At 35.0% G+C, this 20262-nt stretch overlaps 2 protein-coding genes across 2 annotated transcripts in view; one reads left to right on the forward strand and one right to left on the reverse strand.

Annotated features, from left to right (window-relative positions):
- The window catches only part of TG (thyroglobulin), a 375444-nt gene that overhangs the window by 101014 nt on the left and 254168 nt on the right, over positions 1 to 20262 (reverse strand).
- SLA (Src like adaptor) overlaps positions 2175 to 20262 on the forward strand; it is a 42429-nt gene continuing 24341 nt past the window's right edge. The window contains 1 exon segment of the mRNA XM_074265096.1: positions 2175 to 2441. Coding sequence (XP_074121197.1) covers positions 2252 to 2441 — 190 coding nt within the window. The 5' untranslated portion in view covers positions 2175 to 2251.

Consider the following 20262-nt stretch of genomic DNA (forward strand, 5'->3'; position numbering starts at 1 on the left):
ATTCAGAGCCACACGGTGTTTGAACTAGGTTTCAAACTTAGCTTTTACTGAAGGCAGCAGGAAAAGCAAATTGAATGCTGGGCTAAATTCAAGGGCACCCAAGTTTCCATCTGATGTCAGAAACCATGTGTCACAACTTCTGCCTCAATTTCATTCAGTTCTTTCATTGTGAAGCAATATCTCTACTCCAACAAGGTTGTTTTGAAGATCAAATGACATAATATTTATATAAAAGTCACTTAGCACATGGCACATAGTAGCAATACATAAATGTGTCCTCCCCTTGTCCCTTACAATCTCCTAGTTCAGGTCTCTGCAGTGTATCATTTAGTTTCCTCCTACTCATGAATTCTATTATTCCCTCCCATAGGAAGGATATGGGAGGTTGAGGAATGTGAGAAAGCTGAAGGAGGATTGTCCCTAGACTGCATCTAGGTCTCAGGAGAGCAAAACTTGGCTCTAGTTTTTACTTTTCTCCTTCTTAACTCATGAAAGGCTTTCTCTGAATGCTAAACATGAGCCTCCCTATATGCTTTTCATTTTGCTTATTAGTTGATGCCCTTTTAGGACATTTTTCTTTGGGGAGCAGAAGACACCACACATAAGAAATGTTTGATAAGTTTAGAATTGAATCGAGTGATTGGGGAAATTTAAATTTATGCCAAAGCACATGGATAATGGAATGTATTCATGAAATGGGTTGTCTCTCCAGGATATGTCAGCTTCATAAATAAGATAAGAGTCTTAAACTCCAATTCAATTTAACGGCTATTTATTATACACTTCCTAAATGCAAGTCATTGGATTTAGTGTCGGGGGATACCGATATGAAAATTGACTCAATCTCTATCCTCAAGAGGTTTACAATCCTATTTAAAAGTGGTAGTATATGTAGTTTAAAAAAAAAAGGGGGGGGAGGATATAGGAAAAGAATATGATGACTGTCATTATATCCTTGAAATATAAACACCTCAAGAGTAGGGATTGCTTCATTCTTTGCATTTGCATCCCCAGCACCTAGTGTAGTATCTAGCACAATGATTTATAAATAATTGTTGACTAGTTGATTCATTGATTGAATGCAGATAGGTTGCATGCAAGGCAGAGTGTGAATGGGACAGAAGAAAGAGAGAGAAATTGTTATCACAGAGTAAGAGAGATCATTTTCACTCAGGAAGGTATAGGGGAATTGGAGAAGTGCTTTCTAGGGAGGTTGTACCTGAGCTGAGTATTTAAGGGAGGTAAGGGCTTCAATATGTGGAGATGAGGGATAGACAAAGAGTCTATTCCTATTATAGAAAAAGGAAAAAATGAAGAAGTAGGTGGAATGAGGTAGAATAAAATGGGGTGAGGGGAACAGAATAGTCCAGTTGGGCTGGAATGTAGAATATGAGAAAGAGGCTAGTATAAGTTAAGGTTGAACAGGTAAGATTGAACAGGACAGTTTGTAGAAGATCTTGAATATCAGACTCAGGTGTTGAAATTTCACTTTGTAGATAATGGAGAACCTTTTGCTTTGACCAAACCACACAAGGAGAGTAATATGTCTGAGTTATTACAGTCTTTTGGCATCTGAGAAATATTATTTTCCTGGAAGAAATTTGTCTTGGGTCTGTCATTTGACAGTGATGGACAGAGTACCAATCACTTCCACAGAAATTTGCATTTTTTGCCTCATTGTGGAAGGGATCCCATGTTCTTGAAGGCCATGACCTAGAAGAGTTTGAAGTCTATCTCCCCCCAAAATGGAGAGTTTCACATACTGTCCTAGTAGCAGTCTGGTTTAGATAAATTGGAAGAGTTTTGTTCTGAGGTTGATGACAGGATAATTCTGATATATTCTTTTTTGTCCACAACAGTTCTCAAGAACCATCTTTTAAGTCATCAAGTATCTGCAGTCTGTGTCAATAGATGGGTCATATTGACAGAATCACACTCTCAGAATTTAAGTAATGAAGTGAACAAAGATATATTTCGTAGATGATAGCAATTTCTGATGTATCTCAAACTCCACCCCTTGTTCCCCAGGTTTTTTATTGCATTTAGCTTGAGGCAAGGAGTAATGGAAACTTTTGCTACAAACAGCATTTGTTAGCAACTTCCCTCTCTGTGGTTTTTTTTTTTTTTCCCTCTGTTGTTCCCCTGATAAAACAACTTGAGCTGCCTAAGTCTAACCAGCACACACAAATCTCTTCTTCACATAAAAATATCAGTTTTCAAGAAGCAAGTTGCTTTAAAAAAATGATGCACTATGCATTCTAAATTGGGTCACTCGCGATCCCGAGAGCTTGGTGCCAGCCCTACTTTGAGTGTGTGTTTCCTCTGTCATAGTTTTGAAGTTGCTTCTTCTAAACCAAGAGTGAACAATCGAGCAGAAGAGATGGGCAACAGCATGAAGACATCTACTGCACCACCAGAAAGACCTCTGCCTGGCCCAACGGGTAAGTCCAATTTTGGGGGGCTATTGATTGGGCATGGCCTTTCCAGCATCTCATTCCATACATGTGTAAGAGCTTCCTCAGGAGGAGCAGGGTTCCATGTATAAGTCTGCACATCAATCATGGGGTTGGAGAGTTAAAAGTTCTGGGTTCTAGTTCCAGCTTTGTTATTAACTGTGCTTTCTAGCTTTAATTTTCTTATTTGTATGATGATATTAGAGAGCTCTTCCAGCTCTAAGATTCTTTGCTCCATTATTCTTTGAGGTTTCTTAGTGATTATTAGAATTCCTACTGAAGGTCATGATACAGTTATTAGAGTACAAGGATCCCTGACTTTGGAGTCAGGGACCTTGGATTCTATACTTCTACTTATAAGATCTTAAAAATAAGACACTTAATTAATAAATACCTCAATTTCTTGATCTCTGAAATGAAAGAAGTTATACTAGATGACCTCTCAGATTTCTTATAATTCTAAATCTATGTTCCTATGAATCCTATGTTCCTAAAATCAAAAGGGATTAAAATGGCAAATGAAATATATGTCCCTCAGGACCTTGTGGTCACAGAAAAGAGCAACTAATACAGTTGTACCAAGGCTGCTGATGGCAAGTGCAAGGGGAATACCCTGATGATAAGTAGTAAGTGATGATGCTTTGGTAACTGTTGTTAGATTCTCAAGTAAATGACTTTGTAGAGCTCATGAATTAACTCAAGATCCCATAGAGTGAAGCAGTATATGTGACTGATTTTTAAAGATTTAAATTGGTGCTAGGTAAAGGAAGAGTGGAAATATATTTTTTGATATGTTGGCTCAACAAACTCATTGTTAGTGTCTTAAATTTGCCAGGCCTTGAAGATACTGAAATGAAAATGAAATAATCCCTTCTCTCAAAGAGTTTATCAGGAGAGACAGCAACTTTCAAGCTCTCCTGCCAAAATCCTTGAATCAGAGACAGAATTGAGATCAATAGGTTCTTATTCCTGCTCTGTATAACATTTGTTTAGGTTTATGTGCTTTGGAATTCTTTGGGGAAATAGAATGGTTGCTTTGAGAACACCTCGTACAAGTGAAAACTACAATGAACTTGAATGATGACATCTGGATTTTAAGCCTGTGTCTGCCAAGAAATGGCTCCATGATTTTTGGCAGGTCGATTTGTTCCTCTGGGTCTCAGTTTCCTCTTCTTGAAAATTTGGGAATTGGAATAGCATTAAATGTGACATCCAGCTCAAATAATGTAGGTTTTTGTTGTAACATTCCATATTATAAAGACCATTTTAATTCTGGCAGCCTCTGTTCTAACATTGAACCTTCTAAGGTTTATTCCAACTCTTAATATTCCATGTTCTGTATTCTAGTATCCATGTCTCTCTCACTCTATTTGTATTCCAACATTATATCTTCTAAGGTTCATTATAGTTTAACATTCTATTTTCTATATTCTTACATTTGATGTTCTGAGGTCCCTTCCAGCTTTAGATTTCAAATTCTACTAACCTATGAAAGTCAAGGAATTAAACTACTACTAAAAATAAAAGCAGTTAAAGTGATTTTGCCCTCCCTCCCTTCACTACCCAACAAAGTCTGTTTTCTACATGCTTTAGAACTTGTCATGTTCAGGCTATTCTCCTAGACCATTTTCCTAGCATAACAAAAACTGAGTCACAAAATGTTAGAGCTAGAAAAGATCTTAGAAATTTAATTAAAATCTTCTTGTTTTTATAGATGAAGGCATGGATAATTTGAGAAATCAAATGACTTGACTAAAGTCATTAAGTCAGTTTGTGGCAGAGCACTCAGCCACACACTCAAAACTAGATTTGCTGATTTCCAGTGTAACCTTGAAACAAACTATAAGTGAACAAGGTCAGATTAGGTGAAATGAAGAGAGGTAGAGGCAGAGACAGAACTGAATACAACTGTGGCCAGAATGATTTTAGTTTTTGCTTGTCCTATTAGTTGCTGACTTCCTATATCCTTTATGTCAAATGACTGGATACTCGGTTGTCCCAAGTAAATTAAATTACACTTTGGGGGAAAGGAATATGGACCCTCAAAACAGCCAAACATTTTGTTGTGAATTACTCTAAGGTGATGGTGAAGGCAGCATAACTTCCATAATTCCAATTGTTTTTGCATTTTTTCCACTATGAATATCACATGGTTCCCATTTTAAAGTGATGGAAATTATACACCAATTATACATCCTTCATCATATTCTTAATAGGCCATGAAGTGGATGGATCAGAATTATTTGTGGAATGAATATCCAGTAGACAGGCTGTATTGGGCAAAATTGTTAGGCAATAATGATGATGATAATATTTCAATTATTAAAAGTCATGGAGTGCAGAGACAGAAAGAAATTAAATTCAAAGCCTGAATGGAGTCAGACAGAATGGAGCCAGGTTACATCTAAAAATCAACCAAATATGTCCATATTATTTCAATTCCTTCCTTTTTGAAATTTATTATAATCTGAACCATAAAAATCACAGTTCCTCCAAGTTGGAAGGGACTGTAGACATCTATCCCTTCCTAGAATTCTTTCCACAATGGATCATTTGTCCTTGACTAATATTCCATCTATCTTCTTCTTGGTGACTTCCAATTATGGAGTATCTGCTAACTCCTAAGGTAGCTCATTATGTTATGTAGTAGAAAGAATTCTGGACTTATAATGAACGTATCCTGGATTCAGATCTCACTTCTGATACTTAATAGCTGCATGATCATGGGCAATCCACATACTCTTTTGGAATTTTTTTTCTCAATTATTATATTAATCCCAGCCTGATTTGTAGGGTTATAGTGAAGCTCTACTGCAACAAGACATGTAAATCATTCTGTAAATTTTAAAGTATAGTATAAATGACATTTGTCACTGTTGTAGGACAGCTCTGATGATTGAAAAAAACATTTCCTGAATCAAGTCCAAATGTCTTGGGTCCCTGCATTCCCCTCCTCCTTCCTTTGCTCCTAATTCTGGCCTCAGGGCCAAGAACAATTGAGACATTTCCTCTGTTGTGTGAATTCCTTCAGATCCTTATAATCAGGAATCAAGTCATCCCCAGGTCTTTTCATCCCTAAGCCAAACAGTCCTGGCTCTTTCATCCTATGGCATGTGATGGTTTGATGAGGAGATTAAATGTAGCCAACAAATGTTTAAGAGTTTCACCTTTCTAGTGAGTGACCCAAGAAACTTTAAAACATTCTCTAATCTAAATCCGTCATTTTTCCAGCGAGGAAATGGAGACCCAGAGATAGGAAGTTATTTAGCTAATATCATACAATGAGTTAATATCAGTGAGGAGGCAGAAAAAGTGGGTAGCACATACATACACAAAAAAGATTGAATCCCAAGGCTTTTTGAAAAACAACAATTATATATTGTAAATTGGGACTGGTACACAAATGTGTTATGAGAAACATACCAAAAATTCTTAATATGGAATTATATATAGGAGAATAGGAGAATTCTTTTCTCTAAGGATTATATACTTATTTACAATAAGACTAGTCTTGCTTGTCAGGAAAAACTCATTGGCAATTGGCATCCAAACTTGCCAGCTTCCTCAGTGGTGGCAAAAGTTTGCTCTTGGAGAACTGGATTTGTCAGATAATGAAAAGGGGAAAAATAGAGTGGGGGAAGTCAAAGAAGCACAGTGATATAATATAAAATGAGGTTAGTTTTTACAGTATTATAGAATTTGAGTTGGAAGAGAAATTATGACCCTCTAGTCCAGATCTGTACTGTACTCAGCTCAAACAGGATCTCAAGAGATTATGGTTCAATGTGAGGGTTAGAAATCAGCTAACTACAGATTGGAACTTGGTTTTTGTTCATTCATTCATTTATTTGTTGATAAGAAAGTAGTAGATAAAATGTTAATAATTCAAAGTAAATTAAAAGTTTGTCCAGCATACAATTCTCCTCTTGGCAAGCTGGTTGTTAAATATCAAACAGTACATTGCACTCTAGTCAAACTCATACTCAAAAAGGAACCTTACTATAATAAACCTAGAAAGTGGCTATTCGGTCCTTTGAAGACCTCCAAGGAAAGGTAGCTAGATGGTTCAGTGGATAGAGCATGGATCCTGGAACCAGAAAGATTCAACTTCCTGAGTTCAAATATGGTCTCAATCACATAAGTGTATGACCTTAGGAAGTCACTTAATTTGCCTCTGTTTTCTCATCTGTAAAATGAGGATAATAATAGCATTTGCCTCCCAGTATTGTTGGGAAGATCAAGCAAGATAATAATTATAAAGCACTTAACACAAAGCTTAGCACATAGTAAATACTTTATAAATATTAGTTATTATAATTAATATTCACTCTCTATGGGATATCATTAATTTTAATAATGAATCTAGAGCTTCCTTTATAATTGTCTGACTTGGGAGAAAAGATTCTGAACTTGACTTTAATGTAGATCAGAGATTAAAAAAAAATCACAGATCTACAGTTAGGAGGTATCTCAAAAGACTTTTAGTCTAACCCTTTCATTTTATAGATGAGGAAACTGAGGCCTGGGGGAGTTGAGTGACTTGATCAAAGGATTTGAACCCAGTTCTTCTGATTTCATAGACATAGTCTGTGGTTCACAGTATTTTTATATTATTTTACTAGACAATGCCAAAACAGAGAAGGGAATTAAAACTATATGATTGCTACTTTATGGATAAAGTCCATTTTCCTTTCTCTTTGTCTTTGAATTTGGTGGTGGGGGTAATGATTTGAGAAACATTTTGAGATCACTTGACTATCCAGTGGGTAGCCCAGCAATAATGGAAAGAACTTTAGATTAGTGGCCATGACTCGAGTTCCCATCTCAGTTCTGCCTAACAGTGCTTGAATATTTCACCTAATATCCCTGAGCCTTAGCTTTCTCCCCTGTAAAAATTAGGTTAGATTAAATATTCTTTAAATACCTTTCCAGTTCTAAATTTCTGATTCTATGTGAATCCAAGTCCTGATACTCATTTAGCTGCATGTTTTTAAGTATTTAGTCCAAATGAATTTCTATTTGCTCATTTTTTTCCTAAATAAGGATAGCAGTACTTGGACCAACTCCATACAATTGAGATGAAAATATCTCATATATTAAAGTGTTATTGTAGGATTATATGCTAATACTTGGAGTTTGGGGGCCAGCCAATTCCAGTCCAACAAATTTTTATTAAGTGACCACTTTGAAGAGTGTCTGTCAATACAAAAACAAAATGAAAGAGTCCCTACCTTATATTCTACCGGATGGTGGGAGATGAAATATAAAGGGTCAGGAACAATAATATAAATTGACATTCATACAGAATTTTGAAGTGTGTAAATAATTTTTTATATGTTCTATATAATTTGATCCTTATATCAGCCCTATGAGGCAGGCCCTATTATTATTCCCTTTACATAGATGAGGAAATTAAGCCCCAGAGAGTCTTGCTCAGAATCACAAAACTAGTAAATATCTGAAGCTTCCTGATTTATGTTCTGTGCTCTATTCATTATACTACACTGCTTAGATCTTAACAAGCTCATTCAGAATGGAAGAATATCTGTTTTCAGATGCTAGGTTAAGATAAACCATGCATTGACTGCATACTAACAAACTAAAACAAAAATCATATATAGACCTTCAGCAAACAGATGGCAGATGCAGAAAGTAAAAATGCAAAATGCTCTCCAAATTGTTAATTATTTAAAGCAAATGTAACATTTTTTCACTCCCGACTTTCTCTGGTAGTGAGAGAGAAAAATAATATCTTTTTTGGTAATTTTTTTTTCATTTTTAAACTTAAATACAAAATAAGAAAAGGAAAAAAAATATTATGTACACAACAGACCATAGGAAAGGATTCAATATAAAACAATAAATTGCCTTTTCAAGAAAACCTATATAATAATGCTACACATTGTTTTCAAAGTTGCCTAGCTTTTCTGTGCTTTCTTGTTGGTTTTCTTTTGTGCTCTACTTGTACTTTTAAATTATTTTCCCCTCCCTCCCCCTTCACCCTACCCTAAAGAGAGATATAATTAAGCATGGATACACACACATACACACATAAGTGTGGATATGTAAATATACAGATATATAGATATACGTATGATATAGAAATAGACAAATTTCTATAAACATATATAGAGAAATTATAGACAGATTGATAGATACCCATAGGCAATCATACTCATACTACAATGCAGTCATGTATCTAAGATTAGATATTATGCTTGAAATTTCCTCCTAGCATCTATTTTTTCTGAAGGTAGATAGCATCTTCCTTTTTTAAGCCTGTCTTTCCATGCTTTCTAAAGCAAACACTTCATTTTCTATAGCATATTCCAACTTAATTACATTCTATTTAGCAAAGTCCCCCCCCCCAATTTTCTGCATTTCTTCTGGTTTTGGCTATATAGGTTTTTAAAGAAAATTTTAATGTAAAATAATTGAAATTATCCTTTTTATACTTCAACAATGCTTGTTCTTGCCTTACAATATATTTAATGTCTGATAACTGCTGAAATCTACTTCCCTCACATCTTTTTGTTCTGATTTTCTATGAAGTTCTTGACCTTTTTTCTTTCAAATGAACTTTTTTATTATTTTTTCTAACTCAGTAAAATAGTTTTTTTAGTCATTTAATTGAGATGACATTGAATAAATAGATCAGTTAGGTAAAATTGTCATTTAAATATTATTTTGTCTTTTCCTATGAATAATACATATTACTTTATTTACATTTGAGTTTATTTTTATAAAAAAAGTGTTTTATGTTTATATTTATACAGTTCCTGAGTCCATTTTGGCAGATATACACTCAAATGTTTTACATTGTCTAGGTATTTTAAATGATCTAAAACAATATTGAATAATATTCCATACAAATAGCATGTAATCTATATTTTTACTTTTGGCTATATTTCTTTTAACTTCAATTTTAGCTGAGATCACGATTCTATCCCTGCTTTTTTACATACTGAATTCCACTCTTGCCCTTCATTTTATCTTTGTGTATATATCTTATTCAATATATTGTTGAATTCAAATTTTAATCAAATTTGAATTCAAATATGTTGAATTCATCCCATTCACATTCTAAGCTTTAATTACTTATTTATTTTCCTTATTTCTCTTTTACCTCATTATCCTTCTCAATCTATATACCTTAAATCTCATCATTCCTTTGCTTTATTTCTACCCCCTACCTTGCCCTCCTATTCCTTAATGTACCTACCTCTTTAAGAGTTCTTCTTTATCCTCTCCTTGCAACTTATCCCTTTGCCCCTCTTATTTCTTTCTGAATTTAGAAGACATTTAAATATTTTTAGGATCACCCCATCATGCTTGGCTAAGTCCATGGCTTTTTTATCAAACTACCCAAATAATGATGACAATCATAACAGTACTGTTAATATTTTCACATATTCAAAGTAAACAATTTGACCTTACTGAGTACCTTATAATTGCCCTTTAATGTTTCTCTAGGATATTATATGTCAAATTTTCCCTTATGTTCTGGGGGCTTGTTACAAAAACATGACAGTCTTTGAATTTATTAAGTGTTCTTTTTTTTCCATTCAGGATTATATTTAATTTTGCTGGATAAGTTATTCTTGGTCATATCCCTAGCTCTTCTGCACTGCAGAATATATTATTCAAGACCTACAGTTCTTCAAAGGAGTAGTTATTAGATCTTGTGTAAACCTTATTGTAGCTCCATGATATTTAAATTGTTTTCTTTTTTCCTTAATCATGGAGTTTTGAAACTTAGCTACAATTTTCTGTAAGTTTTCCTTTTAGGATCTCTTTCAGATGGTCATCAGTGAATTCTTTCTATTTCTACTTTGTCTTCTTGTTCTAGAACTTGAAAGTAATTTTCCTCGATAATTTCATGTAAGGTAGTATCTAGATTTTTTTAAATAATAATTTTCAGATAATGGATTATTCTTATATTATTTTTCTTCAACCTGTTCTCTAGATCAGTTTGTTTTTTCGGATGAGATGTTTCACTTTCTCTTTGATTTTTTTCCATTTTGTTTTATGATTTCTTGGTGTCTTAGGGTGTTATTAGCCTCCCATTGCCCAAATCTAGTTTTTAAGGAATTATTTCCTTAAGTTTTTTTTTCCAGTTGATTGATTTTTTTTTCATAATTTTCTTAATTTTCTTGGATTGCTCTTATTTTTTTTAAATTTTCCTTGATCTTTCTTATTTGATTTTTAATCTCCTAAAATTCTTCCAAGAACTTTTTTTGTGCTTGGGATCATTTGAAAAAGGAATGGATTTTTAACTCCTGTCCTCCTCTGAATAGGAACCCCAATTTTCTCTCCTCACAATAACTATCTATAGTTGGGTTCTTTCTATTATGCTTATTAATTTTTATTGTTTGTTTTGTTTTTAGCAGCTATTGTAATCAGATTGTAATCTTAAGATATGGAGAATGATACTCTAAGCCTCAGGTCCTTCTTACTGTTATTTTCTGAGGTCTGTCTCAGTGTTCAACCTTGGGCTCTCCTCTCTACTCCTAAGCCACAGATAGGTACCCAGCCACATTGTTCCACAAATGATCTTGCTTCCTATTGTCCCTCTGGTATCTGTAAAGTACAGTTGTCTTCTCTGCCCCAGAACTGAAACCAGGGACTCTGCTCTCTTGCAAATGCTCAGCCAACAGGGTCCTGGATCTTGCTACTGCTCTGATAAAAAGTGTGATAGTTGCTTCTTTTTACCATCACAGCCTGGGAATGCTTCTGGTCAGCCTAGAATTGTTTGGCATCCCTAGATAGTGAAAGTCCTTCAGTCTTTTTCTATTTGGCAGTCAGATCCCTACTCTGTTAGATGAAAATTTCTAAGGCTAAGGCTGCCCACAGGGCTTGTTTGTTGATTCTGTAGTGTCAGCTTGGAGATATTTGTACTTCAGTCAGGCAGAACCTCTGCCACTGGAGGTTAGGTCTTGCCTGGTATCTCCTCAGATTGTCTTAGGAGGACAACTGCTTTATCCTGTGTTTATTTCTGCTTCTCTGAGGCAGTGTCCTGTCTTTTTTATGGAGGAAATTTGGAGTGCTGTCATCTTACCAGAATCCTCTAAAAGTAACATTATCTTCATTAGGTAAACTAGAGAAATTAGTGCCTAGAATAGTTGAATGATATATCAGTGTGGCAGCAGCAACAGAGAGTATTTTTCCCCATTGTTCACATTCTACCTTGTGATAAAATTATTCATATATTTGTCTTCTCCTCTTAGGCTACAAGCTTCCTGAAGGCAGGAACCCAGTCTTTAACTTTCTACTTCTTTACCACATATAATAAGGCCTTGAAAAATGGCAATTGTTCAAAAATATTGGTGGAATGAATCAATAAAGTAATCTAGATCTGCTATTCCACTTCCCTCAAGTGTTATTTCCAATAAATTTTGTAATCTGCTTGCCCTTCACCCAAACTCCAGAATGATTCACAGGGTTAGAAAGGACATCAGAGAACATTCTATCCTTTTAAAACCCTCATTTTAGAGATAAGGAGGCCAAGATACAAAAAGAGGACTTGATTTTCCAAAGATCACCTTTTTATTAATGACTTTGACATTAAAGACATCAGTCTCTAGGCTCCCTGTCCATTTGGGTCCTTCCTCTAACTGCCTTTGCATATATTCATCATGAGACTGGTTGGCTGCTGTTGCTTTTAAATGTTACTAGATATACGTCTTATCTAACAAGAGTTCTTGGCTATGTTAGTGTAGAAGGCCCCTAACCAATAATTAATTTATCCTAGTCTGAAGGTAGTGATGAATTCCTCCATGAACTTGAAGTTGGCCCATCCTAAGCAGTCATCTTCTCTGCATCAGAGAAAGAGAGAGGAAAGATAAAATGTTCTTTCCTTTACTTCTCCCACCCTTCCCTGGGATCAGTTAGGTTCCCTTGTTTTTTCTTTGTATACCCAGAAGCATATACACATTTGCTCAGAAAAATGAACAGACATAAACATAGGCATATGCAAATACCCTGGATCTAGGGCAGCTCTTAGGGACTCTCGCTTTACTGAAGCAGCAAAACCCCTTATAAAGCTGGGAAGTTTGAAGGGGGGGAAAATCAAAGAACAAAGCTTATTCAATCACATTAATAGATAAAGCTAAGTCTGATCTCTGGACATTTATTGACTTTTGAGAAGTGCAGAGTAATATTCCATATGGGACAGAGTGTCATTTCCTTTTGTGAGATCAATGTTTGTCTGTTTCTGGGGAAATACTTTAGTGAGATTAGAGTATGAACTCTACATCATCAAAAGACAACTTACAAAATGATTCTAGCTTACCAACCCCTTATATAGGCATAATCAGAAAAAAGTGTTTTAGTTACTTTTTTTTTTTCATCAACTGGTATCTCCTCTTAGGTACTGATTTATGGATTTATGTATATGCTGTTTTTCCCACTAGACCTTAAGCTCCTTGAGGGCAGGATCTTTTTTTTTTTTTCTTTGTACCCTCAATGTAACATAATACTTGGCACAAAGTAAAAACTTTACAACCTGATTTAATAACTGCAAACACTGCTCTTAGTTCTGTCATATTCAGAGTACCCAATGGAAAAACTATTTCTTATCATATTGAGAAATAGACACACAACTTTTTTTTTCATCAGCATAATGTAGCTATCAGGTCAGGTTCATTTACACTTATAATAATAATGATGATAAAACCAACACACATTTATATAAAATGTAATGAATTTAGAAAGCCCATTTAATCAGTTCTACATAAAAACCTCATGGAGAAGATAGTGTAAATATCACAGATGAGATAAAATGAGAGTCTCAGAATTAAGGCATTTTTACTTAAGATCATACAGCTAGATAATAGCAAAATAAGGATTAAAATCTGGGTCATAAACTCATGGGATTTTTAGAAAATCATTTTAGCTTACTGGAGCTAGACTTAGTTGAACCAGAAAAGGTCTTAGACGTCATCATGTGCCATCCCCTCATTTTACAGATGAGGAAACTGTGGTCTAGAAGGAAAGTAACTTCAGCAATGGTAACAGTAAGTATCAAAACTAGGATTCAAACACACTTCTTTCCACTACATTCTTAAGGTGGTCTTTCTATACATATACTCACTTTTGTAAGCTGTGATGTTGCCAAGTAACAGAAAGATCTCTTCTTAAGAGGGGACAAAGAAGCTAGCATGCATGAGCACATCTCAGGAAAACACCAGTGTCGACATGCCTTTGCCCTTGTTTTTTCAAAATGCAAATAGTCCCCAATGTGGTTTCTTTTTTCCCTCATTATCATGTCACCCTTAAAGCAGTAGGAAGAGGGTCCCCTCAGATAAAAAGTGTTTCCCCTTTCCATTAAAATGATATTAACTGGAGTAGGCAGGAAGATCATATTCAATTCATTACTTTGTAACTTTTATCATTGAGTTAACTGGAGTAGGCAGGAAGATCATATTCAATTCACTACTTTGAAACTTTTTTCATTAGTCTCCTAAAATTTCGCCCATGAAATCTCTCTCCTCTTTTCTCTAAACATCCTTGAATAAAGGCCCTGTAAAACTCCTTGACCTCAAGGAAGTCTCAAGATTCTTGAGGAGGACCTCAAGATTCTCTTGAAGAGTAATATCTACATAATGCAAAATCTTTGGGCTATAAAGGCTTTCATGGAGTGATCTGTTCTTGCTCCTGCTGCTTATATTGCTAATGCTTACTCATTCACCTAGTTTCAACTAAACCAATGCCTGATATTTTATTTGATGTCAATTGCTTTTCATTTGTCATCATTATGGTTTCTTATTTCTTATGATAGGGTTTCTTATTCTTGTTATTAAGTTGTGTCAGTCCTGTCTGACTCTTTGTGACCGATGATGGGGGTCTTTTTGGCAAATACACTGTTGTAGTTTGACATTTCTATACAGCTCATCTTACAGATGAGGGACTGAGGCCAGGAGGGTTTGAACTCAGAAAAACAAGTCTTCCTAACTTTGGGCTTGGTACTCTACCCACAGTTCCACCTAGCTTCCTTCTTGTTTCTTATAGGATTATTATTTTTAGGGTTCCTATTTTTAATTCTTAAGTTGGAGAAAATATGGTGAATCAGCAGTCAAAAGGCCTACATTTAGATCCTGACTCCAACCCTTGCTAGTGACTGTAACCTTTACTAAAATGCTTAATATTTCTGGATCTAAGCTTTCTTACCTGTGAAATGATGATAATTGCATTTCTACTACTTCTTTCATAGTGTGTCTGTGGGGGAAATCCTCTGTTATCCTTTCAGTGCTTTTGAAATATTAGTCTAGAAATACTGTCTAGAACTAGAGATCTGCAAAACAATGGAGTCCAACCTCCTCATCTTATCCATAAAGAATCAGATACTCAGAGAGGGGAGGTTACTGACCCACAGTCAATATGCCAAAGAACTTGGGCCTCAATGTATTCTGCAAAAGGAGGGTATTGAACTAGATGCTCTCCAAGGTCCCTTGTGAGGTAAAGAAATGCTTGTTTAGCAACTGTATGATTTCTGTTAGGTTTTTCTGCTAGCTCTGGTAATTATTTCTTCATTCAGGAAGCTGAAAGGTTAAAGAAGACTGTTTTTGAAAGATAATCAGCAGAGAAGCCATATAGAGAATGCCAGAGAAAAATGTTCTTCTCCGCTGTGCCTTCAGCTTGCTGAGCAACATTATTCCCAATCTAAGGGCTTCTATACAATTCATGACTCTCAATGAACTGAGTACTTCTGAGAATTTTTCCTGTAGGCTTAACTTCCAGGGATTATTAGGGCAGAACATTGGATCTGGTTTTACAGAACTTGGCTCTAAATCTGTTCTACTCTTTGCTGCCTGTATGTCTTTGGAAAAGTAACAACTTCTCTGGGATCTCCTTTACCTATAAAGTGATGGGAGCTGAATTAGGTGATGTCTAAGATCTCTTCTTATTCTAACTCCCATTATATTAATTTTTTATTTAAGTTTCAATGCCTCACTGATGTGAAGAGGTTATCATGGGCTTTTGAAGTCTGTGCCAAGAGCACATGAATTCTAATAGTTCCCACCAACATAAAACAAACTAACAAAATACATCTTGGAATACAGACTAAATGAAAATTTATCTGAGAACAATTCTTGTTCATTTCAGTACAGTTAGTACAATGAGTTCATAGTCAGATGATGGGCCATTTGTAGATAATTTTTTTTCTAGTTACCCACAAAGGCTTTCTCTAAGAGCATTAGGGGGGTTAGAATCTATAAAATCACATCTGCCTTCAAATTGTTTGTCTTCTAGTGGGTGGATACAAAACATTAACAAGTAAATATAATATACATGATCATTTGAGGAGAGAGGAAGCCTCAGTTTCCTTTGGCAGATAGAAAGATGCTCTTTAAAAATATTCAAATTTGGGTACCATTACAAGATTGATTAATATCAGGTTTCTCACTATTTCCTATCCAAAAATTCACTATGGCTAGCCTGGAATCCTAAGAAGTATAAATAAATGATGACCTCTAACCTGTGAGGTGCTATGCCTGTGCTTTCCGTCCCACAGTGTCCTATTAGCCTTTCTAATGCTCACTTATCCTCTAATGGTATGATATGACTTGTTACTATAAATCTGGCCATCTTTTAATATATCATGATTAGAATCTTACTGTGTTTAAAAATAGCATTAAAGATAGGGACTGGAAATAAGCCCTTTATGCACCAATAACTCAACAGGAAGTTATGGACTCGGGGAAGTATTAGGGAGGGGCAAAAATCAAAAGAGGAAATCATTAATTGCCATCACTAATAGCCAGCTGCTTTGACCACACTTTATATCATTTCCCGGACTTTAACTTGCTCAGCCAATCATGATTGATGCTGTTTGAAAAATAACTATTATTATGCATTCACAAAAGAGTTAAAAAAAAAAAAAAACAATAAAACCTGTGGAACATTTGAGGTCTTGTTACTTTTTTGATTTAGTCTTCCTCATGCCTAGACACAGCTTTGCTCTATTGGTCCCATTTTTGAGCTGAAGTTCCCCAGGAGGAAAGAAATTCTACTTTTCATTTTCAGTTGGAAGAAGACAGTATTTGCTATTCAGTAATATATTTGGGAAGAGATGTTATAAACTGACCCAGGTCTTTTAAAATTTATGTCACTAAAGTATTTGCAGATTTAGGAAAACAGGAACTGCTTTCAGGAATACTATGGAATGCCATTCTGGGTCATAAAGAATTGTAAAAGGCATGTAGAGGTCATCCAGAAACAGCTAGATGACTCAATGGATAGAGTTATGGCTAAAGTGAATGAGATCTGAGTTCAAATAAACCTTCAGATATATTTCCTAGCTGTGGAAACCAGTGCAAGTCATTTAATCTCTCTCAGTATCAGTTCCTCATCTGTAAAATGGGATAACAATATCATCAGTCTCTCAGGATTGTTATGAAATCAAATGAGATAAGATTTGTAAAGTATTTAGCTAAGTACCTGACACATAATAAATGCTTTCCCACCCTTTTTTCATTCCTTCATCTATTTCCAACCTTTTTACTTTAGAGATGAGGAAGCTGAAGCCCAGAGGCAAGGTGATTTGGAGAAGTATTAGAAGAGCTAGGATTCCAACTATCATCTTTTGATTACTTTTGCAATTAAAATGAGACATTTAGTGTATTGCATTTGCAATAGACTTTTCAGTATTCTAAATGTCTCATTTTATTTAATTTGACATGACTACAAATTATATATTTATTGAATTGAATTGAGTAAATTGAATAAAACCACAGTGTTATGACTCTGGAGTTAGTCAGTTTGATGTTTATTATCTGTAGGATCTTGGGAGAGTCTATGAAACCCTCTGAGCCCCAGATTCCTCATTTGTAAAATAAAGGGATTGGACTAGATAGCTTCTGAAGCTTTGGACTGACTGTTAGCTCTGAAAGGAACTTCAGGACACAGAAATGTTCTATAGAATATTTGACCTTCTGACCATAGCAAAGGATTCCAAGGTCACTTAAGAACTAGGTAGAACATATCTAATAAGTCACTATTCAGCCTTTGCTCAAAGACTTCTAGGCAGCCCACTCCATTCATGAAGACTTTAAATTGTTAAAAAATTTTCTGGATATCAAATAAAAATTTTGTCTCTTTGTAACTCCTACAATGCTTTTGGATCTGCTCTCTGGGATCAAAGAAGAACAAGTCAATTTCTTTTCCATATAATGACACAACTATCTTGTCCTTCAGCCAGGTGCTCTTTTCTCCATAGTAAACATAACTAGTTTTTCTCTACTAATTCTCATATATTATTATTTCTAGGTTCATTAACCATCCTCCTTGCTTTCCATCACTACTTAGTCTTGAATGCTATGCTTCTTTTAAGGTAGCGTAAGATTGCATTAGTTTTTTTGACAGCCATATTATTCAGTTGACTCTATTGTACTTGCAGCAAAGCAAATTTCTATATATTTTTCTTCTTTTTTCTTTCTTGTTTTTTCCTGTTCTATGCTCCTTTGAAATTGGGTTTCCCTATTTTGTCCAGGCTGGAAGCCAGTGGCCACTCACAGGTCCAATCAAAATACTAATTAGCTATAACCTGCACCATTTTTCTGATTTGGGCCAATTCACCCCTCCTTGGGAAGCCTGTTTGCTTTTTATTTCTGGGGGGAGGAGGGGTTCACCAAATTGGTACCAAGGTTAGTTCATATCCCCATTTCGCTTTAACCCAAAGGCAACTCAGAACTTTTTAGCCCAAGGAATCTCCCAAACTCAGTCTCCCTACTGGCAGAGATTGCAATCATTCCCATTCCACCCCTCCACCCATATCTTTTTTTTTTTTTTTAAACAGGAATTTTGTCTAGCCATACTTCCTCCATCTTAAGGTTTGAGATTTATTTTTTGAATCTGTGTAAGACTTTACACAATTGGCACAATGAATGGAGTGCCAAACCTGGAGTCAGTGAGACCTGAGTTCAAATTTGACCTCAGACGCATGCAAGCTATGTGATCTTGGGCAAGTCACATAATCCTGTTTGCCTCATTTCCTCATTTGAGTTGGAGAAGGAAATGGAAAATCATTCCAGTTTCTTTACCAAGAAAACCCTAACAGGATCATGGAGAATTGGATGCAACTGAAATGACTTAACAATAACTAGACATTTATTCCTATTCAAATTCTTCTTCTTAGAAGAAGAAGAATAAATTCTTCTTAACTCTCTAGTCTATAAAGATCTTTTGGGTTACTAATCCCATCATCCAATTTGTTAGTCACTCTATGTTTTGTATCAAATTTCATAATCATGTCACTAATAAAATTGCTAGAAGCCACTGTGCAAATTAGAGAGTGGAGCCTGATGTTAGGAAAATTTGAATTCAAATTCTACCTGAGATGCTTATAAGCTGTATAACCATAGTCACATCACTTAATCTTTTTTGGGCCTCAATTCCCTCATTTGTAAAATGAGGGGGCCAGTATTTAAAGACTTCTAACATCCTTTACAACTTTAAATCTATGATCTTCTTCTCACCAATATTGCCCATGGCCTAGAAAACTTCACTAAACGCCTTTTTCCCCAAGTTAACATATATATCATTAATGCTTATTCTTTGACTTGATCTATTCAACCAGGTTTAAATATATTGAATCTGTAGGTTCTCTGACTACTATTTATGCATCTTTTCCATAGAATAGTGTGAGAGAGATGAGTTATTTTCTAATATCTAGCTAAACCATACCTATAGAATGTTGCTGATACTTCAGTTTGATAACCCTGTCAGAAAAGGAAATGAGGTTAGCCATGTTGACTTTTTTGTGATCATTTCTTCCTTTTTTACATTGTAAGAAAGCATCATTACATGTTTGAAAAATTTGCTGGGAATCAACATAGGCTTCATGGTCTTTTGTTTGCAGATGAGATTCTCTTTCCTTTTTTTTTTTTTTTTTCTTTTTCTATTATCTTCTGGTCCCTTTACCTTCAGTCTTTCAAAATCTACTACTAGTGTAATGGCTGAGAAGTCTCATCAATCAATTCTCTAGAGTCACAGAGCACAGTACCCTATTTGTTGTCCTGTTTTTTTTTTTGTTTGTTTGTTTTTGACAAATAGGGTCATGAAGTGTCAGATACAACTGTGCCTCGGTTTCCTTGTTGGTCTACTGATCTATTGCTAAAAACTATACATGTTAATGTGACCTTTGGACAGCACTACAAAATCATGAAATGTTAGAATTAGAAAGTTCATTGATTAATTAAATTTGTTATTGCCCAAGATTAGTTGAATTTAGATGCTTTATATTCAATGAAGTCATAAATGCCTATGGGAAATGAAGGAACTGAATTTCTAGAAGAATTGTTAAATTTTCTTTGTCGAATTTCCCAGCAGAGACCAAGGCTTTGTAATTACTCAGATGTTAAAATGACACCTGGTCTAATTTAAGCCAACACATTCTTGTCCTCATAACAGAAGTGTAGTCAGAATGCTGATTTGTGTTTTTTTCTTATCTTTTTCCTTTGTTGGCATATGTGTCAGTTTTAACACTGAGTCAGGTCATATGTACTCCTGTGCACAGTAAACACTTGATAAATATTTGCTGAATTTAATTAAGCTGAAATAGAACATGTTTTCATATAATCTGAATGCACTTGTCTCAAAAGTTTTTTATTTGACTAGATAATGAATCTACACTTTCTTAATTCAGAACAAAGTATTTGGACTAGTTTTGTGCTCCATCCAAGTTTACAGGTACTCTAGTTGTCCTACAACAGATGGGACTGAGATGTGGGAGGGACTCATGTTAGAAATTGATGTTTAAGCAGTTTCAAAACTGAACTATTTCAATTTTTCAATGCAATAATCTTAAATC

Source organism: Sminthopsis crassicaudata, chromosome 1 (genome assembly GCF_048593235.1).
Source record: "Sminthopsis crassicaudata isolate SCR6 chromosome 1, ASM4859323v1, whole genome shotgun sequence".
Classification (NCBI taxonomy): domain Eukaryota; kingdom Metazoa; phylum Chordata; class Mammalia; order Dasyuromorphia; family Dasyuridae; genus Sminthopsis; species Sminthopsis crassicaudata.